The following is an 18,010-nucleotide window of genomic DNA, read 5'->3' as shown; positions in this document are numbered from 1 at the left end:
CTGCCAGCAGGATTATCTAATATAGCATCAATCAATGAATTTAATTGCAATTCAATTTTTAGTCTAGCCTCAATAGATAGCATGAAGTGTTCTACTCACAATATTAGAGATAAATAGCAAGCATTTTGTAGTAACTCACGGGAGGCTTCTTATTGCACAATCAAGGAGCTTTATTTCGTTCCTGACGAACACAGTGTGCAGCATACGTAACATGGTAAACAAGGGCACATGGCTGACTGAACTTGTTCTGTGCCTCACTCATAGGTTAACTCAACCGTAACAACAAAGGGTTGCTGCCACCTAGTGGACAGCGGATTAACATATTTTAAATACTCTGCCCAGTTATAACATCCCTCCCTCCTTAAGCAGGTTATACAATTATTATTATTTATTTTTTTCTTTAAACATTCTAACAATACAAACACATCAGTTTCTTTTCTTGTTTGATTAGGTGTCCATATTAAGACCCACTTATCAATGAGTCTTTCTCTTAGTTCAACTGGAAGTCTTTAAGATAACTGGGCAACTTAGTTTCCCTTCGGCCAGTCGCTTCACTGGAGTTTGGTTTGCCACAGCTCTTTGGTCTGAACTTCCTACAGCTTCTGTTGCTGCTGGCTCTTCCAACTGGTCACCACTGAGCACAACCTCCTCAGCATCCAGCCATGCTTCATCTTTTTTGTTGGGCTGAGTTGAAACTGTCTGTTGTTTTTCATTGCCCCTTTCTGGTATCTGGTGTTGATCAAGAATCTGATCCACATGTCTCCTCACTATTCTCTCATCACCCAGCATCACCTTGTATGACACTGGTCCCGTCACTGACTCAATGATTCCTGGAATCCACTTGGGTCCAAAACTGAAGTTCTGGGTCAGCACTGAATCTCCTGTTTTAAAACAGCGTGCTTTTTCCTTTTTGTCGTGATCTTTTATTTGTCTTTCTTGTTTTTTCTGCACTCTATTGTTTAGGTCTGGGTGGATTGAATCCAAAGTGCAACGTAGCTTCCTCCCGAGAAGCAGCTCTGCTGGTGAAAGGCCTGTTGTAGTGTGTGGTGTCACTCTGTAGCTGAATAACACTCTGGCTACTTTAGCTGTCAGCGTGCCTTCTGGACATTTTTTCATCATTCTCTTAAATGTTTGTACCCCTCTCTCTGCTAACCCGTTACTGGAGGCATGGTAGGGTGCAGAGGTCACATGACGGATTCCATTTTTACTTAGAAACACGTTGAACTCTGTGCTGATGAAACAAGTGCCATTATCAGACACCAACAACTCAGGTAGTCCATGGTTACTGAAACTGGTACGCAGGCACTCAATTGTGGTGGCTGAAGTGGCAGAGTTCACCGGATACACGTCCATCCATTTTGAATGTGCATTTATGAGCACAAAAAACATTTTTCCCATGAACGGTCCGGCATAATCCACGTGAATACGACTCCCGGGCTTGTCGGGCCAATCCCAGGGGTGTAACGGAGCTGGTGCCGGGACGTTGCGATGCTCCTGACATGTTGTACAGGCCTTTACTGTATCCTCCACGTCTTTGTCCAGCTTCGGCCACCAAACGTAACTCCTAGCCAATGCTTTCATCCTGGACACTCCTGGGTGGCATTGATGAAGTTGTCTCATGACACTTCCTTGGCCTGGTTTTGGCACAACCACTCTCGACCCCCACATTACACAGCCATTTTGAATACTAAGTTCAAGTTTCCTCACCTCATAAGGGGCAAACTCCTCCCCTTTTTCTTTTGCTGACCAGCCGTCGCGAACCATTTCTCTCACTCTCGACAGTACTGGATCTTTGTCTGTCCATGCTTCCACTTGTTCAGATGTCACAAGCGTGATGTCAGAGCTCTCCAGCATGTGAACCCTCTCTTCCGACGTCTCCACTTTTGGTGTATCTGGCAAAGGAAGGCGGCTGAGAGCGTCTGCATTGCTGTGATGTTTTCCTTCCTTATACACTATTGTGTATTCGTAGGCTCGCAGTGTTAAAGCCCACCTTTGGATCCTGGGCGAGGCCATTTGTGGTACTGCTTTCATCTCATTGAAAAGTGACAACAAGGGCTTGTGGTCTGTCACTATAGTGAATTTCCGTCCATAAATGTATTTGTGGAAGCGTTGTATTCCAAACATCACAGCGAGCCCTTCCTTATCCAGTTGTGAGTAGTTTTTTTCTGCTGTGTTTAGTGTTCGTGGGGTGAAACCTATGGGTCTTTCAGTTCCATCTGGCATGTGGTGTGACAGTACGGCACCTACCCCATATGGTGACGCATCACATGACAGCACAATGTCCTTCTCTGGATCGTAATGCACAAGCACCTGAGCTGACTGCATGAGTTCTTTAGATTTTTCAAAGGCTGCTAGTTGTGCATCTCCCCACTGCCACTTTGTGTCTTTTTGTAGCAGTTTGTGCACCGGAGCAAGGACAGTAGACAGATTTGGTAGGAACTTGTTGTAATAGTTTAACAGTCCCAGATATGCCTTCAACTCTGTCACATTTGAAGGTGATGGTGCCTCTCTGATTGCTTCCACCTTCTCATGCACTGGATGCAGTCCTGTTGCATCCACTTTGTGACCCAAAAATATCACTTCCTCACTCATGAACACACACTTGGTCCTCTTGAGCCGTAGACCGGCCTCCTGTAGCTGTTTCAGCACCATAGTCAGAGTCTTTAGGTGCTCTTTGTCGTCTTTTCCCGTCAGCAGGATGTCATCCAGGAAGATGGCCACACGAGGGATGCCCTGCAGTAGTCCCTCCATGGTACGTTGGAAAATAGCCGGACATGATGAAACGCCAAAAGGTAGCACTCTGTATGTGAACAAGCCTTTGTGTGTATTTACAGTTGCATACTTTTTTGCTTCCTCATCCAATGGAATCTGGTGGTAGGCATGACTCAGATCTAACTTTGTAAATTTTTGTCCACCTGAAAGAATGGCAAACAGGTCCTCAATTCTGGGGATTGGATACTGCTCCAGTTTTGAGATCTGGTTCACTGTCAGTTTGTAGTCTCCGCATAGCCTTACTGTGTCATCTGGCTTCAACACAGGGACCACCGGCGCTGCCCACTCAGCATATTTTACTGGTTCATTTATCTTCTCAGCAAGGAGACGGTCGAGTTCAGCCTCAACTCTCCCTCTCATGGCGTATAGGACGGGTCTGGCTTTAAAAAACCTGGGGGCTGCTTCCTTGTCCACATATATTCTTGCTGGGGGGCCTCTGAATCTCCCTAGTTCGTCTTTGAAAACCTCCCCAAACTCCCCCAGTATCTCCCCCAAGGTCTCGTCTTTAACCTGGAGTATCTGTGGCTCTGGTCTCCTCTGTGCCTTCTCTGGGGTCTCTGTCCGAACATGGTGGATCTGGGGTTCTGGTTTCCACTGTAAACCTAGCCTCCTAATCCAGTACCTGCCTACTAGACTAGGGCCTGAACCTGCCACCACTACCAATGGTAAGTTCTCTACTAGCTGTTTATGCTGTACTTTAACCACTGCTGCTCCCACAACATTTACTTTATGTCCCGTATATGTTTTAAGCTTCACTCTACAGGAGCGTAGCTCTGGCACCTCCCTCCCCCATAAGGTTTTGTACACAGAGTGGTTCACTACTGTTACCCCACACCCCGAGTCCATTTCAAATTGCTGTTTCTCCCCATTAACAGTCAATGTCTGTATAAATGGCTCCTCTGCTGGTATGTCTAGTTATTCTAGTTTGTACAGTGTGAACATGACTTCATCTTCGTCTATGTCGCCCTCCCCCTGGCTGACATAATGTGTTCCCTGAGGTTTCCCATACTTCCCTGTTGGTACCCCACCCCCTCTAGCCTGTGAAGCGCTAACTGAGCCACCTGACCTACACACTTTTTGAATGTGGCCCATTTTCCCACACTTATGACAGGTTTCCTTAATGAACCTACAGTCCCCAGCCCTGTGCTGCTCACCTCCACACCTGTAACAAGCGTTATTCTGGTGCTGCTGCTTAGTGGGGAACTGCTTTGTAGACATTTTGTGCACTGCTTGAGGTGCCCTCATGTGTGAGTGTGTAGACTCCAGAGACTGTAAATCCTTTACATCCTTGCTGGCTGTCTCAATGGCTTGTGCCAGCTTCAGTGCTTTCTCAAAGGTCAAATCCGGCTCTGACAACAGTCTGCGCTGAATGCGGTCATCTCCGATCCCACAAACCAGTCTGTCGCGTAGCATCTCCGACAACTTGTCTCCATAGTTGCAATCCAGTGCTAACTTCCTTAGCACAGCGATGTATTCCATTACCGTTTCCTCAAGCTTCCTTTGTCTGGAATTAAACTTGAACCGCTGCACAATCTCGCTGGGTTTGGGGTTGAAATGTTCCTTTAAAATCTTGACCAGTTCGGCAAACGTCTTGTCTCCGGGCTTGGCGGGACTGACAAGGTTCCTCGCGAGGCTGTACGTCTGACTTCCCACTGAACTGAGCAATATAGCTTTCTGCCGACTTGCATCTGTGATTTCATTAGCCTCAAAAAAATGGTGGAGAACCTCACAATATTCTTCCCACGTCTGCGTCTCACTGTCGAACGGAGCGGTGCTCCCTACCAAGGCCGCCGCCATGATTGTTCCCGGGGAACGTCCAATTCAGATTCGAACTAGCAACTTTACAGTCTTACTGTTTTGCTTGCATCCCCACGAGGCATCGGCTTTAGTTTATCCTCGTCGCCATTTATGTAGTAACTCACGGGAGGCTTCTTATTGCACAATCAAGGAGCTTTATTTCGTTCCTGACGAACACAGTGTGCAGCATACGTAACATGGTAAACAAGGGCACATGGCTGACTGAACTTGTTCTGTGCCTCACTCATAGGTTAACTCAACCGTAACAACAAAGGGTTGCTGCCACCTAGTGGACAGCGGATTAACATATTTTAAATACTCTGCCCAGTTATAACACATTTTAAAACAAATATCCGTTACGAAGATGATTGAGCGTGGGATTGGTAGCGAGACTGGGGTTGATTGAAAAATTAAGAGCGAGTATACCTACCTTATTTTTTTGTATTTCAGTCCTTGCTAGTGCTTGGTTGGTCGTTCATTTTTTTGGTCTAATCTCATGATGTAAATACGCGTGTGCCCCAGTGTTCTAATGGATAAAGCACCTACCTCCTAAACCTGTATTTGTGGGTTTGTGTCCCTTCTGGGATGATTTGAAGCAGAGTGGCGCAGCGGAAGCGTGCTGGGCCCATAACCCAGAGGTCGATGGATCGAAACCATCCTCTGCTATAATCAGACCGTTTCAAATTTTCAGTCATAAAATGAATGGCATTCATAATCAAGAATCCTGTGTTGCAGTACGTGTGGACTACCCCACACGTATTGCCCACTTCAGAAGCTGTGATGGTAATTTAAAGATGTTTACCACAAAAGATAACAATGCGCAAAGATCCAGGGTTCAGATGTAGACTCGATATTGTGTAATTGTTAGGCAGAGTGGCCCAGCGGAAGCGTGCTGGGCCCATAACCCAGAGGTCGTTGGATCGAAACCATCCTCTGCTAGCAGGAGAACCTAATATAGCATCAATGAATTGCAATTCAATTTTGAGTCTAGCCTCAATAGATAGCATGAAGTGTTCTACTGACGATATTAGAGATAAATAGCAAGTATTTTAAAACAAATATCCGTTACGAAGATGATTGAGCCTCTCCTGGAACCGTCACCTTATTGTGGTGGAGAGGTTTGCGTGTCCCTGTGAACCTGAGAGCTGTGTTGTCTGGAGCCTTGTGCTCCTGGTAGGGTCTCTCATGGCAGAGTGGTCTCAGGTGAGGGGCCAGACTAAGAATGGTTCAAAAAACTCCAATGAATAACTGTAAAAGAGGAGATGTGACCCGGCCCGGAGGAAGCCCGGGGCCCCCGTCTGGAGCCAGGCCCAGACGGAGGGCTCGATGGCGAGCGCCTGGTGGCCGGGTTTGCCACGGAGCCCGGTCGGGCACAGCCCGAACAAACTACGTGGCACCCCCCCTCTCTTCATCCCATGGGCCCACCACCTGTGGGAAGACCCGTTGGGGTCGGGTGCGCAGCCACATGGGTGGCAGCGAAGGTCAGGGGTCTCGACGGACCAGACCCGGGCGGCAGAAGCTGGCTCTGGGGACGTGGAACGTCACCTCGCTGTGGGGAAAGGTACCGGAGCTTGTGAGGGAGGTGGAGCGCTATCAGTTAGATCTGGTGGGGCTTACCTCCACGCACAGTCTCAGCTCTGGTACCGTACTCCTGGATAAGGGTTGGACTCTATTCTTCTCCGGAGTTGCCGAGGGCGTGAGGCGCCGAGCGGGTGTGGGGATACTCATAAATCCCCGGCTGAGCGCCGCGGTGTTGGAGTTTACCCCGGTAGACGAGAGGGTCGCCTCCCTGCGCCTAAGGGTTGTAGGGGGGAAAACTCTGACTGTTGTTTGTGCGTATGCACCAAACAGCAGCTCAGAGTACTCGGCCATCTTGGAGACCCTGAATGGAGTCCTGTATGGGGCTCCAGTAGGGGACTCCGTAGTTCTGCTGGGAGACTTCAACGCCCACGTGGGCAACGATGGAGACACCTGGAGAAGCGTGGTGGGGAGGAACGGCCTCCCTGATCTAAACCCGAGCGGTCGTTTGTTATTGGACTTCTGTGCTAGTCATGGATTATCCATAACAAACACCATGTTCGAACATAAGGGTGCTCATAAGTGTACCTGGTACCAGAGTACCCTAGGCCGAAGATCGATGATCGATTTCGTGATCGTGTCATCTGATCTGAGGCCGCATGTTTTGGACACTCGGGTAAAGAGAGGGGCGGAACTGTCAACCGACCACCATCTGGTTGTGAGTTGGATCAGGGAATGGGGGAAATTTCCGGATAGACCTGGTAAGCCCAAACGAGTAGTGCGGGTGAACTGGGAACGTCTGGGGGAGGCCCCCGTCCTAGGTATCTTCAACTCACACCTCCGGCGGAGCTTTTCTGGCATTCCTGTGGAGGTTGGGGGCATTGAGCCGGAGTGGGCGGTGTTCAAAGCCTCCATTGCTGAAGCTGCGGTGGCTAGCTGTGGCCTCAGGGTCTTAGGCTCCTCAAGGGGCGGTAACCCTCGGACACCGTGGTGGACACCGGTGGTCAGGGAAGCCGTCCGACTGAAGAAGGAGGCCTTCCGGGATATGATATCCTGGAGGACTCCTGACTCGGTTGCAAGGTACCGACAGGCTCGAAGGGCTGCAGCGGCTGCCGTGTCGGAGGCTAAGCAGCGGGTGTGGGAGAAGTTCGGAGAGGCCATGGAGAAGGACTTTCGGTCGGCACCAAAGTGTTTCTGGAAGACTATCCGGCACCTCAGGAGGGGGAAACGGGGAACCATCCAAGCTGTGTACAGTAAGGATGGGACTCTGTTGACCTCAACTGAGGAGGTCGTCGGACGTTGGAAGGAACACTTTGAGGAACTCCTGAATCCGAATAACACGCCCTCTATGTTGGAGGCAGAGCTCGAGGTTGATGGTGTTTCGTCGTCAATTTCCCTGGTGAAGGTCACTGAGGTAGTCAAACATCTCCGCAGTGGCAAAGCCCCAGGGATTGATGAGATCCAGCCAGAAATGCTAAAGGCTCTGGGTGTTGAGGGGCTGTCATGGTTGACACGCCTATTCAACATCGCGTGGGAGTCGGGTACAGTGCCAAAGGAGTGGCAAACCGGGGTGGTGGTTCCCCTGTTCAAAAAGGGGGACCAGAGAGTGTGTGCCAATTACCGGGGTATCACACTTCTCAGCCTCCCTGGTAAAGTCTACTCCAAGGTGCTGGAAAGGAGGGTTCGGCCGATCGTCGAACCTCAGATTGAAGAGGAACAATGCGGTTTTCGCCCCGGACATGGAACTACGGACCAGCTCTTCACTCTCGCAAGGATCCTGGAGGGGGCCTGGGAGTATGCCCATCCGGTCTACATGTGTTTTGTGGATCTGGAGAAGGCGTATGACCGGGTCCCCCGGGAGAAACTGTGGGAGGTGCTGCGGGAGTATGGGGTAAGGGGGTCTATCCTCAGGGCCATCCAATCTTTGTACTCCCAAAGCGAGAGCTGTGTTCGTGTTCTCGGCAGCCAGTCAGTTTCGTTCTCAGTGGGTGCTGGTCTCCGCCAGGGCTGCGCCTTGTCACCAATCCTGTTTGTGATATACATGGACAGGATATCGAGGCGTAGTCGTGGTGGGGAGGGGTTGCAGTTCGGTGGTCTGAGGATCTCGTCACTGCTTTTTGCAGATGATGTGGTCCTCATTGGATCATCGGCCTGTGACCTTCAGCACTCACTGGATCGGCTGGCGGCCGAGTGTGAAGCGGCTGGGATGAGGATCAGCACCGCTAAATCTGAGGCCATGACTCTTAGCAGGAAACCGGTGGATTGCTTACTCCGGGTAGGAAATGAGTCCTTAGCCCCAGTGAAGGAGTTCAAGTACCTCGGGGTCTTGTTCGCGAGTGAGGGTACTATGGAGCGTGAGATTGGCCGGAGAATCGGAGCAGCGGGGGCGGTATTGCGTTCGCTTTACCGCACCGTTGTAACGAAAAGAGAGCTGAGCCGCAAGGCAAAGCTCTCGATCTACCGGTCGATCTTCGTTCCTATCCTCACCTATGGTCATGAGGGCTGGGTGATGACCGAAAGGACGAGATCGCGGGTACAAGCGGCTGAGATGAGTTTTCTCAGAAGGGTGGCTGGCGTCTCCCTTAGGGATAGGGTGAGAAGCTCAGCCATCCGTGAGGAACTCGGATTAGAGCCGCTGCTCCTTTACTTAGAAAGGAGTCAGTTGAGGTGGTTCGGGCATCTGGTAAGGATGCCCACTGGGCGCCTTCCTTGGGAGGTGTTTCAGGCACGTCCAGTGGGGAGGAGACCTCAGGGAAGACCCAGGACTAGGTGGAGAGATTATATCTCAACACTGGCCTGGGAACGCCTCGGGATCCCCCCGTCAGAGCTGGTCAATGTGGCCCGGGAAAGGGAAGTCTGGGGCCCCCTGCTTGAGCTGCTCCCCCCGCGACCCGACCCCGGATAAGCGGATGACGATGAGGATGAGGATGAGGAAGATGATTGAGCGTGGGATTGGTAGCGAGACTGGGGTTGATTGAAAAATTAAGAACGAGTATACCTACCTTATTCTTTTGTATTTCAGTCCTTGCTAGTGCTTGGTTGGTCGTTCATTTCTTTGGTCTAATCTCATGTTGTAAATACGCGTGTGCCCCAGTGTTCTAATGGATAAAGCACCTACCTCCTAAACCTGGATTTGTTGGTAAGTGTCCCGTTTGGGATTATTTGAAGCAGAGTGGCGCAGCGGAAGCGTGCTGGGCCCATAACCCAGAGGTCAATGGATCGAAACCACCCTCTGCTATAATCAGACTGTTTCAAAGTTTCAGTCTTAAAATGAATAGCATTTAAAATCAGAATCAAGAATCCTGTTCTGCAGTACGTGTGGACTACCCAACACGTATTGCCCACATCAGACGCCGTGATGGCAATTTAAAGATGTTTACCATAAAAAATAACAATGTGCATTGAGCTAGGGTTTAGATGTTGCATCTATATTTTGTAACTGTTAAGCAGAGTGGCGCAGCGGAAGAGTGCTGGGCGCATAACCCAGAGGTCGATGGCTCGAAACCACCCTCTGCTATAATCAGACTGTTTCAAATATTCAGTCGTAAAATGAATAGCATTCAGAATCAAGAATCCTTTGCTGCAGTGCGTGTGGACTACCCCACACGTATCGCCCACTTCAGAAGCTGTGATGGCAATTTAAAGTTATTTACCACAAAAGATAACAATGCGCAAAGAGCCAGGGTTCAGATGTTGACTCGATATTGTGTAATTATTAAGCAAAGTGGCGCAGCGGAGGCGTGCTGGGCCCATAACCCAGAGGTCGATGGATCGAAACCATCCTCTGCTAGCAGGATTACTAAATATAGCATCAATCAATCAATGAAGTGAATTGTAATCAAATTTTTAGTCTAGCCTCAATAGATACCATGAAGTGTTCTACTCACAATATTAGAGATAAATAGCACGCATTTTAAAACAAATATCCGTTACGAAGATGATTGAGCGTGGGATTGGTAGCGAGACTGGGGTTGATTGAAAAATTAAGAACGAGTATACCTACCTTATTCTTTTGTGTTTCAGTCCTTGCTAGCGCTTGGTTGGTCGTTCATTTCTTTGGTCTAATCTCATGTTGTAAATTGTATACGCGTGTGCCCCAGTGTTCTAATGGATAAAGCACCTACCTCCTAAACCTGGTTTTGTGGGTTTGTGTCCCGCCTAGGATGTTTTGAAGCAGAGTGGCGCAGCGGAAGCGTGCTGGGCCCATAACCCAGAGGTCGATGGATCGAAACCATCCTCTGCTATAATCAGATCTATTCAATGATTCAGTCTTAAAATGAATAGCATTTAAAATCAGAATCAAGAATCCTGTGCTGCAGTACGTGTGGACTACCCAACACGTATTGCCCACTTCAGAAGCTGTGATGGCAATTTTAAGATGTTTGCCACAAAAGATAACAATGCGCAAAGAGCCAGGGTTCAGATGTTGACTCGATATTGTGTAATTGTGAAGCAGAGTGGCGCAGCGGAAGTGTGCTGGGCCCATAACCCAGAGGTCGATGGATTGAAACCATCCTCTGCTAGCAGGATTACCTAATATAGTATCAATCAATGAAATGAACTGCAATTAAATTTTTAGTCTAGCCTCAATAGATAGCATGAAGTGTTCTACTCACAATATTAGAGATAAATAGCAAACATTTTAAAACAAATATCCGTTACGAAGATGATTTAGCGTGGGATTGGTAGCGAGACTGGGGTTGATTGAAAAATTAAGAACGAGTATACCTACCTTATTCTTTTGTATTTCAGTCCTTGCTAGTGCTTGGTTGGTCGTTCATTTCTTTGGTCTAATCTCATGTTGTAAATACGCGTTTGCCCCAGTGTTCTAATGGATAAAGCACCTACCTCATAAACCTGGATTTGTGGGCTTGTGTCCCGTCTGGGATGATTTAAAGCAGAGTGGCGCAGCGGAAGCGTGCTGGGCCCATAACCCGGAGGTCGATGGATCGAAACCATCCTCTGCTATAATCAGAACTATTCAATGATTCAGTCTTAAAATGAATGGCATTTAAAATCAGAATCAAGAATCCTGTGCTGCAGTACGTGTGGACTACCCAACACGTTTTGCCCACATCAGACGCCGTGATGGCAATTTAAAGATGTTTACCATGAAAAATAACAATGTGCATTGAGCCAGGGTTTACTTGTTGCATATATATTTTTTGTGAATGTGAAGCAGAGTGGCGCAGCGGAAGCGTGCTGGGCCCATAACCCAGAGGTCGATGGATCGAAACCATCCTCTGCTATAATCAGAATAGGCCTATCTCACAACTTCCTGGTTCAGTGTTCGATTTTGCCTTCACCGGGTAAAGTGACTTCCGGTCGCGTAGTCCATGATATTTGACAATGGCGCGGTCAAAAAACAAAAGCTTCTGTTGTGTACCTCTATGCGCTCATTCAAAACAAAAACAAACGTATTTACATTTCCACGACTTCCCAAATAATACCCAATACAGCAGTGGCGATCAGACGGAATGAAGGAGTTAATTTCGTAATTCAGAAGGGGAGTACACTGGTCTGTAGTCGGCATTTCTCAGCGGCTGATTATGACGACGGGAGTGCTACGCTGAATACTGGAGCTGTTCCTAGTCGTTTTGACTGGAACAGCTACACCACAGCCCCGAAAAAAACACCCGTGTATAAACGGGTGTCAGCTCGAAAAGCTGAAGGAGAGGACAAAACACGAACGGACCGGAGAGGTACCGGGGAACATGACTACGCGACACGCCCCCCTGCCGGTAAGTAGATGTGTGCCAACTAGCTGTTATGTCTGTTATTTGTGTTCAACACTTGTTGGGCTATTGTATAATTTTGCCAAACATGGCATGGTTAACGTTAAAACATTCAATCAACATCAGACGTACTGTTAAACTGGGGTTGCATATTAATTCAGATTCAGCTTTATTGGCCAGGTTTGCGAACAAACGAGGAATTTGACTTTGGTTTTTACTCTATGTAGGCTACACTCAACCTATAGTTAATACATAAAAAATAAAAACAGAAAACAGTACAAATAAATTTAATAGTAAGAAATATAAATAAACGTAAGTATACAGAATAACAATACAATAAAAAGAAAGGGTGAATACGAATGAATGGTAATGAAGACTTATTTGTCTTCTTTTTTTGTAGGTGCACTGGATGATGCCCAGGGGCCGGTTGCACCAAATGGGCGTAAGCCTGGTCGTAACTACGCCTGGTTGTAACTTGGCGTTCTAAGTCCAACCTAACCGTTACGCCGGTTGCACCAACTGGGCTTAGCGTTCTTTTCACTAAGACCAAGGCGTAAATCCTACGCCTGGTCAGGGGGAGGCGTAGAGTCGAAATTTCTGCTGTTTCCATAGCAATTACAATAATAAAAAAAACGTTACAATCAATCCATCCAGCGCTAATATGGCACGTATTATCCATAGGGTGTACAACGAGCGGGCATTTAGACGGGAAAGGGTAATTAGGGACAGAAGCAATCCATTGGACATTTATAATGACGAGGAGCTGATTGAGAGGTTTCGATTCTGTAGGAGAGATCTGTTTGAATTAATAGAAGAGCTGTCACCGGATTTACAGTTCGTGTCGGACCGCAATGCAGCGCTACCACCGTCCTTGCAACTGCTGATTGCGCTTCGTTTTTTCGCAAACGGGGCTTTTCAGAACACTGTAAGCGACATGGTGAGGGTCCATAGATCGACCGCCTGTCGGGTAATCCGGAGGGTTTCCCTGGCTTTGAGCCGCCGCATCGCTCGTTACGTCCACCTCCCGAACGAGGAAGAGGCGGCGGCGATGAAGGAACGGTTCCGCCAGGCGTCCGGTATGCCTGGGATCGTGGGCTGCATAGACGGGACACATGTGCAGATCCAGGCCCCACATGAGAACGAGTATTTGTACGTTAATCGAAAAGGTTACCATTCGATTAACGTACAAATAGCTTGTGACGCAAATTATAAGATCATCAATTTGGTGGCGAGATGGCCTGGATCCACCCACGATTCCCGCATCCTCCGGGAGTGGGTTATTGCAGGACTTCGAGGAAGGAAGGTAGGCTATAGCCTAGTGTTTTTCTAATCAGCTACACTGAAACAATTTGAGCTTCACTTTAAGTAATGAACAGCAACCTAATTAAAGTATATTTTCATAGGTGCAACGGGCTGCTCCTCGGGGACAGTGGATACCCGCTGAAACGGTGGCTGATGACCCCGCTAATTGCTCCAACAACTGACCAAGAACGGAGCTATAACACCATACACTCCGCAACTAGGTCAGTTGTTGAGAGATGTATCGGGGTTCTCAAACGCAGGTAAACCATAAGTAATATGCATCCCTTAAAAAGACATAAAGAAATATCTAGATATAGATGCAATTTTTCTTATTTTGTTTAGGTTTCACTGTCTTCATGGGGAGATGCGGATGCACCCAGAACGGGTCTGCACCGTAATAGCAGCGTGCACAGTTCTGCACAACATTTGCATCGCCAAAAGAATCCCTCTCCCCAGACACCATCAGCCACCGGCAGTCCCCGAGGAAGATGTGCGTCAAGCCACTCGGCCTGAGGACATCGCTGGCCGATTAGTCCGTGCTCAGCTCATTAATTTTAATTATGTATATATGTTTTTTATAGGCCGACACGAACTGTAAATCCGGTGACAGCTCTTCTATTTATTCGAACATATCTCTCCTACAGAATCGAAACACCTCAATTAGCTCCTTGTCATTTGATGATGTTCACTGCATTGCTTCTGTCAAAAATAACCATTCCCGTCTAAATGCCTGCTCGTTGTAAACCAGACAATACATATTGTACTCACTTTCGTTTGCAGTGTTTGATTGTTATGCATTAAAAAAATTGATGAACGAAAATGAATGAAAGAATGATTGGAAGGAATATTTATTTGAACAGTAAATCTTAATTTGAACAGTAAAAAGTAAAACATTAAAACACAGAAATATAATATAATAAATATAATAATATAATAAATAAATATAATCAAACAATTATCCTAACTCTAAAATATTTATTTACATTATTTACATTGTACAGGGATGGTCACGGTTGGTCTTCAAAAATAATTGTTTGGGGCCTAATTTGTTGCTGGAGCAAATGAATTTGGAGCCGTAATTTAATTTTTTCTAATTCAATTTTTTTGGTCTCTGCCTCTAATTTAATGGTCTCCTTCTCCACCCGGACAATTTCCTTCTCCATGAGGACCTGTTGAAGGTCCTCACTTCTCCTCCGCTTCGTTGCCGGGGGTGGGGATGGAATTGGACAGGAAGGGGTTGCCACTACTGGTTCTATCGGTGGTGGTGGTGTTGAGCTGGTAGTGGCACTTTCCAAGTCTGAAACAAAATGTGAATTTATTAATTCTGGGCAATAAGGCTAGTCCTGCTTATTCAACTAACAAACCATCCTCAATAAATATGCTAGGCTACATACCTTCTTCCAACTGCTCCGGCGGTTGAGGACATCCGCTGTCCACCCCGTCCAACCCGACGAAGGCTGGTGAATCCTCCCCGAAAATAGCGACGATAATGTCACTATAGGGTGACGTTTTCGGGGGAGGACCACCGCCAGTGGGATGGTGCTTTAGAGAAGAGACGTCCTTCTTGGCCCGGGACAGGAGGTCTTTCCATTTCTTTTTGATGTCACCATCCGTCCGATGACAGCCTGAGTCCGAACAGCTGTTCAGACTCTCCATAATAAATCTCCATGTCTCTTGCTTTGTTTTGTTTGTTACGACATTGGACTGCTTGGCAGTCAGTGCCGTCTTATTCTCACTGTATAATTCTATTAATTTCTAATTTCAACGTCGGTGAAGTTAACTTTTCTCTTTCTGTTTTCCTCCATCATGTCGGTTTGTCGGATTTGTCGGTTTGTCGGATGTTGGTAAAATAGTAAACAGCTGTTGTCACGAGGTATCCTAGCAACACGGTGATATGCGCATCACATGGAAAATTCACATGGCCGCGCATGGCTAAGACCGGGCGTAGTTGAGACCAGTCGTAAGTCCCGTTGGTGCAACCGGCGTTAGTTCCATTCTAACGCCAGGTCGTAACTAAGACCAACTTAGCAGTTACGACCAGTCTTAGTTACGCCCAGTTGGTGCAACCGGCCCCTGGAGTATATTGCTGAGCTGGAGGCAAGGCTGCAAGAAATGTCCATGGGGCCACAAACTGTCCTCAACAGGTTTTGTGTGTCTGATCAGACCATGACATATTATCCATCTCAAGAAGTGTTTCAAGTGTTTTGGGAGTCTGTTTTGCCCCTCAACACAATATATTCTTTATTGGAGCAAAGCACAGAGGATTGGACAAGAGGCGATTCCAACACCACGCCCTTCAAGGAAGATTCCAGTCATTGATGAGTTTTTCATCTACTGTTGTAGAGTAGCAACTGGCCTTAAAGAACAGGGGCCTCATGTACAAAGACTTGCGTGGATTTCTGAGTAAAACTTTGCGGACGCCAAAATTTGGAAAGCTGCTGCGCACAAATAAATCCGGATGTATCAATCCTTGCGTAAGCACGATTTCACGCAGATTCTCTTTGTACATCCCAATTAACGTGAAATTGTGCGCACGTGCACGAGCCCGACTCTCCGCCCAGTCTCCTCCCTCATTTAATATGCTAATTAGTATAAACAGGCCTGCAGTAGTGCGCTTGTTAGGAGAAAGGAGATAATGGATAAAGCAAGAAAGAAGAACTTTAGCGAATGCGAGGTGGAAGTGCTGATTTCGGAGGTAGAGGCCAGAAATAAAATCTTGTTTGGCTCTCTTTCCTCCGGAATCAGCACTAAAACAAAAAAACTGGCGTGGGAATCGGTAGCAAAATCTGTTAATGAGGTTGGGGCGGAAAGCCGAACTGTGGCGGATATAAAAAAAAAGTGGTCGGACATAAAAGTTGATGTCAAAAAAAAGGTCTCTGCCCACCGGAGAAGCGTGGGTCAGACGGGCAGCGGAGCCGGAGTCGGGGAGCTCGCCCTATTCGAGCAGAGGGTGGCCGCAGTGCTGGGGGATCGGCTCCTTTTTGGCGTGGTCCCGCCAGCCGAAGGGGATTCCGACTTGGCCCAGGATCCCACGGAAGGTACAATTGTTTTCATATATTTGAAGAACTTTTATACCTGCTAGTATAGGCCCTAGCCTGCATTTCCGTATACATGATTAATGTTTAGCCAGCAATAAAACGCGTTCTCCTCAATGTGATTGTAATTTATATACATTCTTTAATCACAGACAGCCAAGGACCAAGTGGCGCACAGCTGATGGTGCCAGAGGAAGACCCCCAGCCAGGCGTGTCCGGCGTCTCCGTCTCCACTGCCCATTGCCCCCCTTCTGCTGCCAGTGGGAAAGGCCGGGTTTTAACTCGCGCTGTGCTGGACTCGCAGGAGGAGATCGTTAAGGGAATTCAGGAGATGAATTCGAACCTCAAAGAAATAACGGAGGCCTTACAAGCAATTAGTCTCACATTCAAAGAACTAGTTAAAAAATGAATGTTGTCTCCGTTTACCTTTTTTATATTCTGCCTATTAACTGCTGCCGGATTCGAATGGCCTCTACATTGGGCTGCGCATTGTTTGGTCCGGGGTATGGGTCTTCTGGGAGGTCCATTACCTCGCGTAATGGGACGCCGTGCCTGTGCGCAACATTGTGCAGAACCCCACATGCCTGCACAATGCGGCACACCTTTTCAGGGTGATAGAGCGGCATTCCCCCGCTCCGGTCAAGGCAGCGCCACCGGCTCTTCAGCTGCCCTATCGCTCTTTCCACGACTGTCCCAGTGCGTGCATGGATATCATTATATCTCTGCTCTCGGACAGTCTGTGGGTTGGCGAGGGGGGTTAACAGCCATGGCCGTAAGGCGTAACCGCTGTCTCCTTAGGAGTAATAGGTACAATTACAGCATAGGCTACCCAACATGTCTAGATTTCAGTAAATTCACTTTAAAGTGTTTTAAATTGCTTACCAATTAGCCACCCATCACACACTCTTCCAGCTTCCAACCTATTCCCAACCGAGCTGTTTCTCAGGACGAATGAATCATGGGTTGACCCAGGCCACCTTGCCACGATATTCGTAAGGCGCATTTGGGCATCACAGATTATTTGCACGTTTAAGGAATGGAAGTGTTTCCTATTAACGTACTCATATTCCCCTTCAGATGGCGCCTTTATTGCAATGTGTGTGCAGTCGATCGCTCCGATTACATTGGGAAAACCGGCTATCGCTGCAAATTGCGCTTTGATGTTTGCTTGGTTTACTGCATCATATGGAAACCGTATATACCTGGCTGAGATGCGGATGATCCCGTTTAAAACAGGCGGAATGGCGCGGCTCAGAGCTCCCTGACTCATTCCTGACCGGTCAGCCAATTCCCTCTGGAATGATCCTGTTGCTAGAAAACCAAGCGTAGTCAGGACTTGTATTGGAACTGGCAATGCGTGACTCCTCGCCGTCTGCCTCTCCAAACCCGGGCTCAACTCAGTACATAGTTCCAAGAGGATAGCTCTTGGAAATCTGAATCGGCTGATAAGCCAGTCATCATCATGAGCCAAAAAATCGTAATAATCACGGAACACTCGTTCATTTCGAATGTGACCATTCGCAATATCTTCTAATAAGGCCAACACTGCCATTGTCAACCTATCGATTATTGCCACATTTTGCACCTGCTTTTATATTCTCATTTAATTTGATGCATGTTGACGATAGGTTGTTCCCATACACCCAAGGTGTCAATAATATACACATAATTCGAAATTGGCCGACTGGTTTATTGATGGATTGATTTTAAGTAACAATCTTGCGCTTAATCCACTCAGCATCATATAATAATATTGCAGTCAAGAATTTCACAACAAATGTGTGAAGAGAGATCATATGTCATGCGTGGTCCGGAAAATATGTAACGTTTAATAAACAAGCCATCACTGAA

The 18,010-nt window shown here is 47.5% G+C and overlaps 2 protein-coding genes, 1 long non-coding RNA gene and 3 other non-coding genes across 6 annotated transcripts; 5 read left to right on the top strand and 1 right to left on the bottom strand.

Annotated features, from left to right (window-relative positions):
• Positions 1 to 495: 495 nt before the first annotated feature.
• Positions 496 to 3,832, bottom strand: LOC115545039 (uncharacterized protein K02A2.6-like). The gene has a single exon (XM_030357764.1). The coding sequence runs from the start codon at positions 3,616 to 3,618 to the stop codon at positions 496 to 498; it is 3,123 nt and encodes a 1,040-aa protein (XP_030213624.1). The 5' UTR covers positions 3,619 to 3,832.
• A 1,331-nt stretch (positions 3,833 to 5,163) lies between these two features.
• On the top strand, positions 5,164 to 5,235 carry trnam-cau (transfer RNA methionine (anticodon CAU)). The gene has a single exon. It is a non-coding gene; the product is annotated as a tRNA-Met (tRNA).
• Positions 5,236 to 10,259: 5,024 nt separating this feature from the next.
• Positions 10,260 to 10,331, top strand: trnam-cau (transfer RNA methionine (anticodon CAU)). Its single transcript has one exon. It is a non-coding gene; the product is annotated as a tRNA-Met (tRNA).
• A 933-nt stretch (positions 10,332 to 11,264) lies between these two features.
• trnam-cau (transfer RNA methionine (anticodon CAU)) lies at positions 11,265 to 11,336 on the top strand. Its single transcript has one exon. It is a non-coding gene; the product is annotated as a tRNA-Met (tRNA).
• A 1,756-nt stretch (positions 11,337 to 13,092) lies between these two features.
• Positions 13,093 to 13,671, top strand: LOC115544952 (uncharacterized). The gene is made up of 3 exons (XR_003977042.1): positions 13,093 to 13,125; positions 13,226 to 13,384; positions 13,467 to 13,671. It is a non-coding gene; the product is annotated as an uncharacterized LOC115544952 (long non-coding RNA).
• A 1,824-nt stretch (positions 13,672 to 15,495) lies between these two features.
• LOC115546115 (myb-related transcription factor, partner of profilin-like) lies at positions 15,496 to 16,661 on the top strand. The gene is made up of 2 exons (XM_030359788.1): positions 15,496 to 16,162; positions 16,312 to 16,661. The coding sequence occupies exons 1-2, from the start codon at positions 15,760 to 15,762 to the stop codon at positions 16,566 to 16,568; spliced, it is 660 nt and encodes a 219-aa protein (XP_030215648.1). The 5' UTR covers positions 15,496 to 15,759; the 3' UTR covers positions 16,569 to 16,661.
• The last annotated feature ends 1,349 nt before the right edge of the window (positions 16,662 to 18,010 follow it).

This window comes from Gadus morhua, chromosome 6, assembly GCF_902167405.1.
Source record: "Gadus morhua chromosome 6, gadMor3.0, whole genome shotgun sequence".
Lineage (NCBI taxonomy): Eukaryota > Metazoa > Chordata > Actinopteri > Gadiformes > Gadidae > Gadus > Gadus morhua.
Note: the sequence above shows the minus strand (reverse complement) of the source record. Positions and strands in the feature narration are given on the sequence as shown.

What these genes read in the sequence shown, in the direction of transcription:
- LOC115545039 (XM_030357764.1), bottom strand. Translation starts at nt 3,618, where the DNA reads ATGGACTCGGGGTGTGGGGTAACAGTAGTGAACCACTCTGTGTACAAA.
- LOC115546115 (XM_030359788.1), top strand. Translation starts at nt 15,760, where the DNA reads ATGGATAAAGCAAGAAAGAAGAACTTTAGCGAATGCGAGGTGGAAGTG. An exon ending in GGCCCAGGATCCCACGGAAG is followed by an intron (nt 16,163 to 16,311) that starts GTACAATTGTTT and finishes CTTTAATCACAG; the next exon opens with ACAGCCAAGGACCAAGTGGC.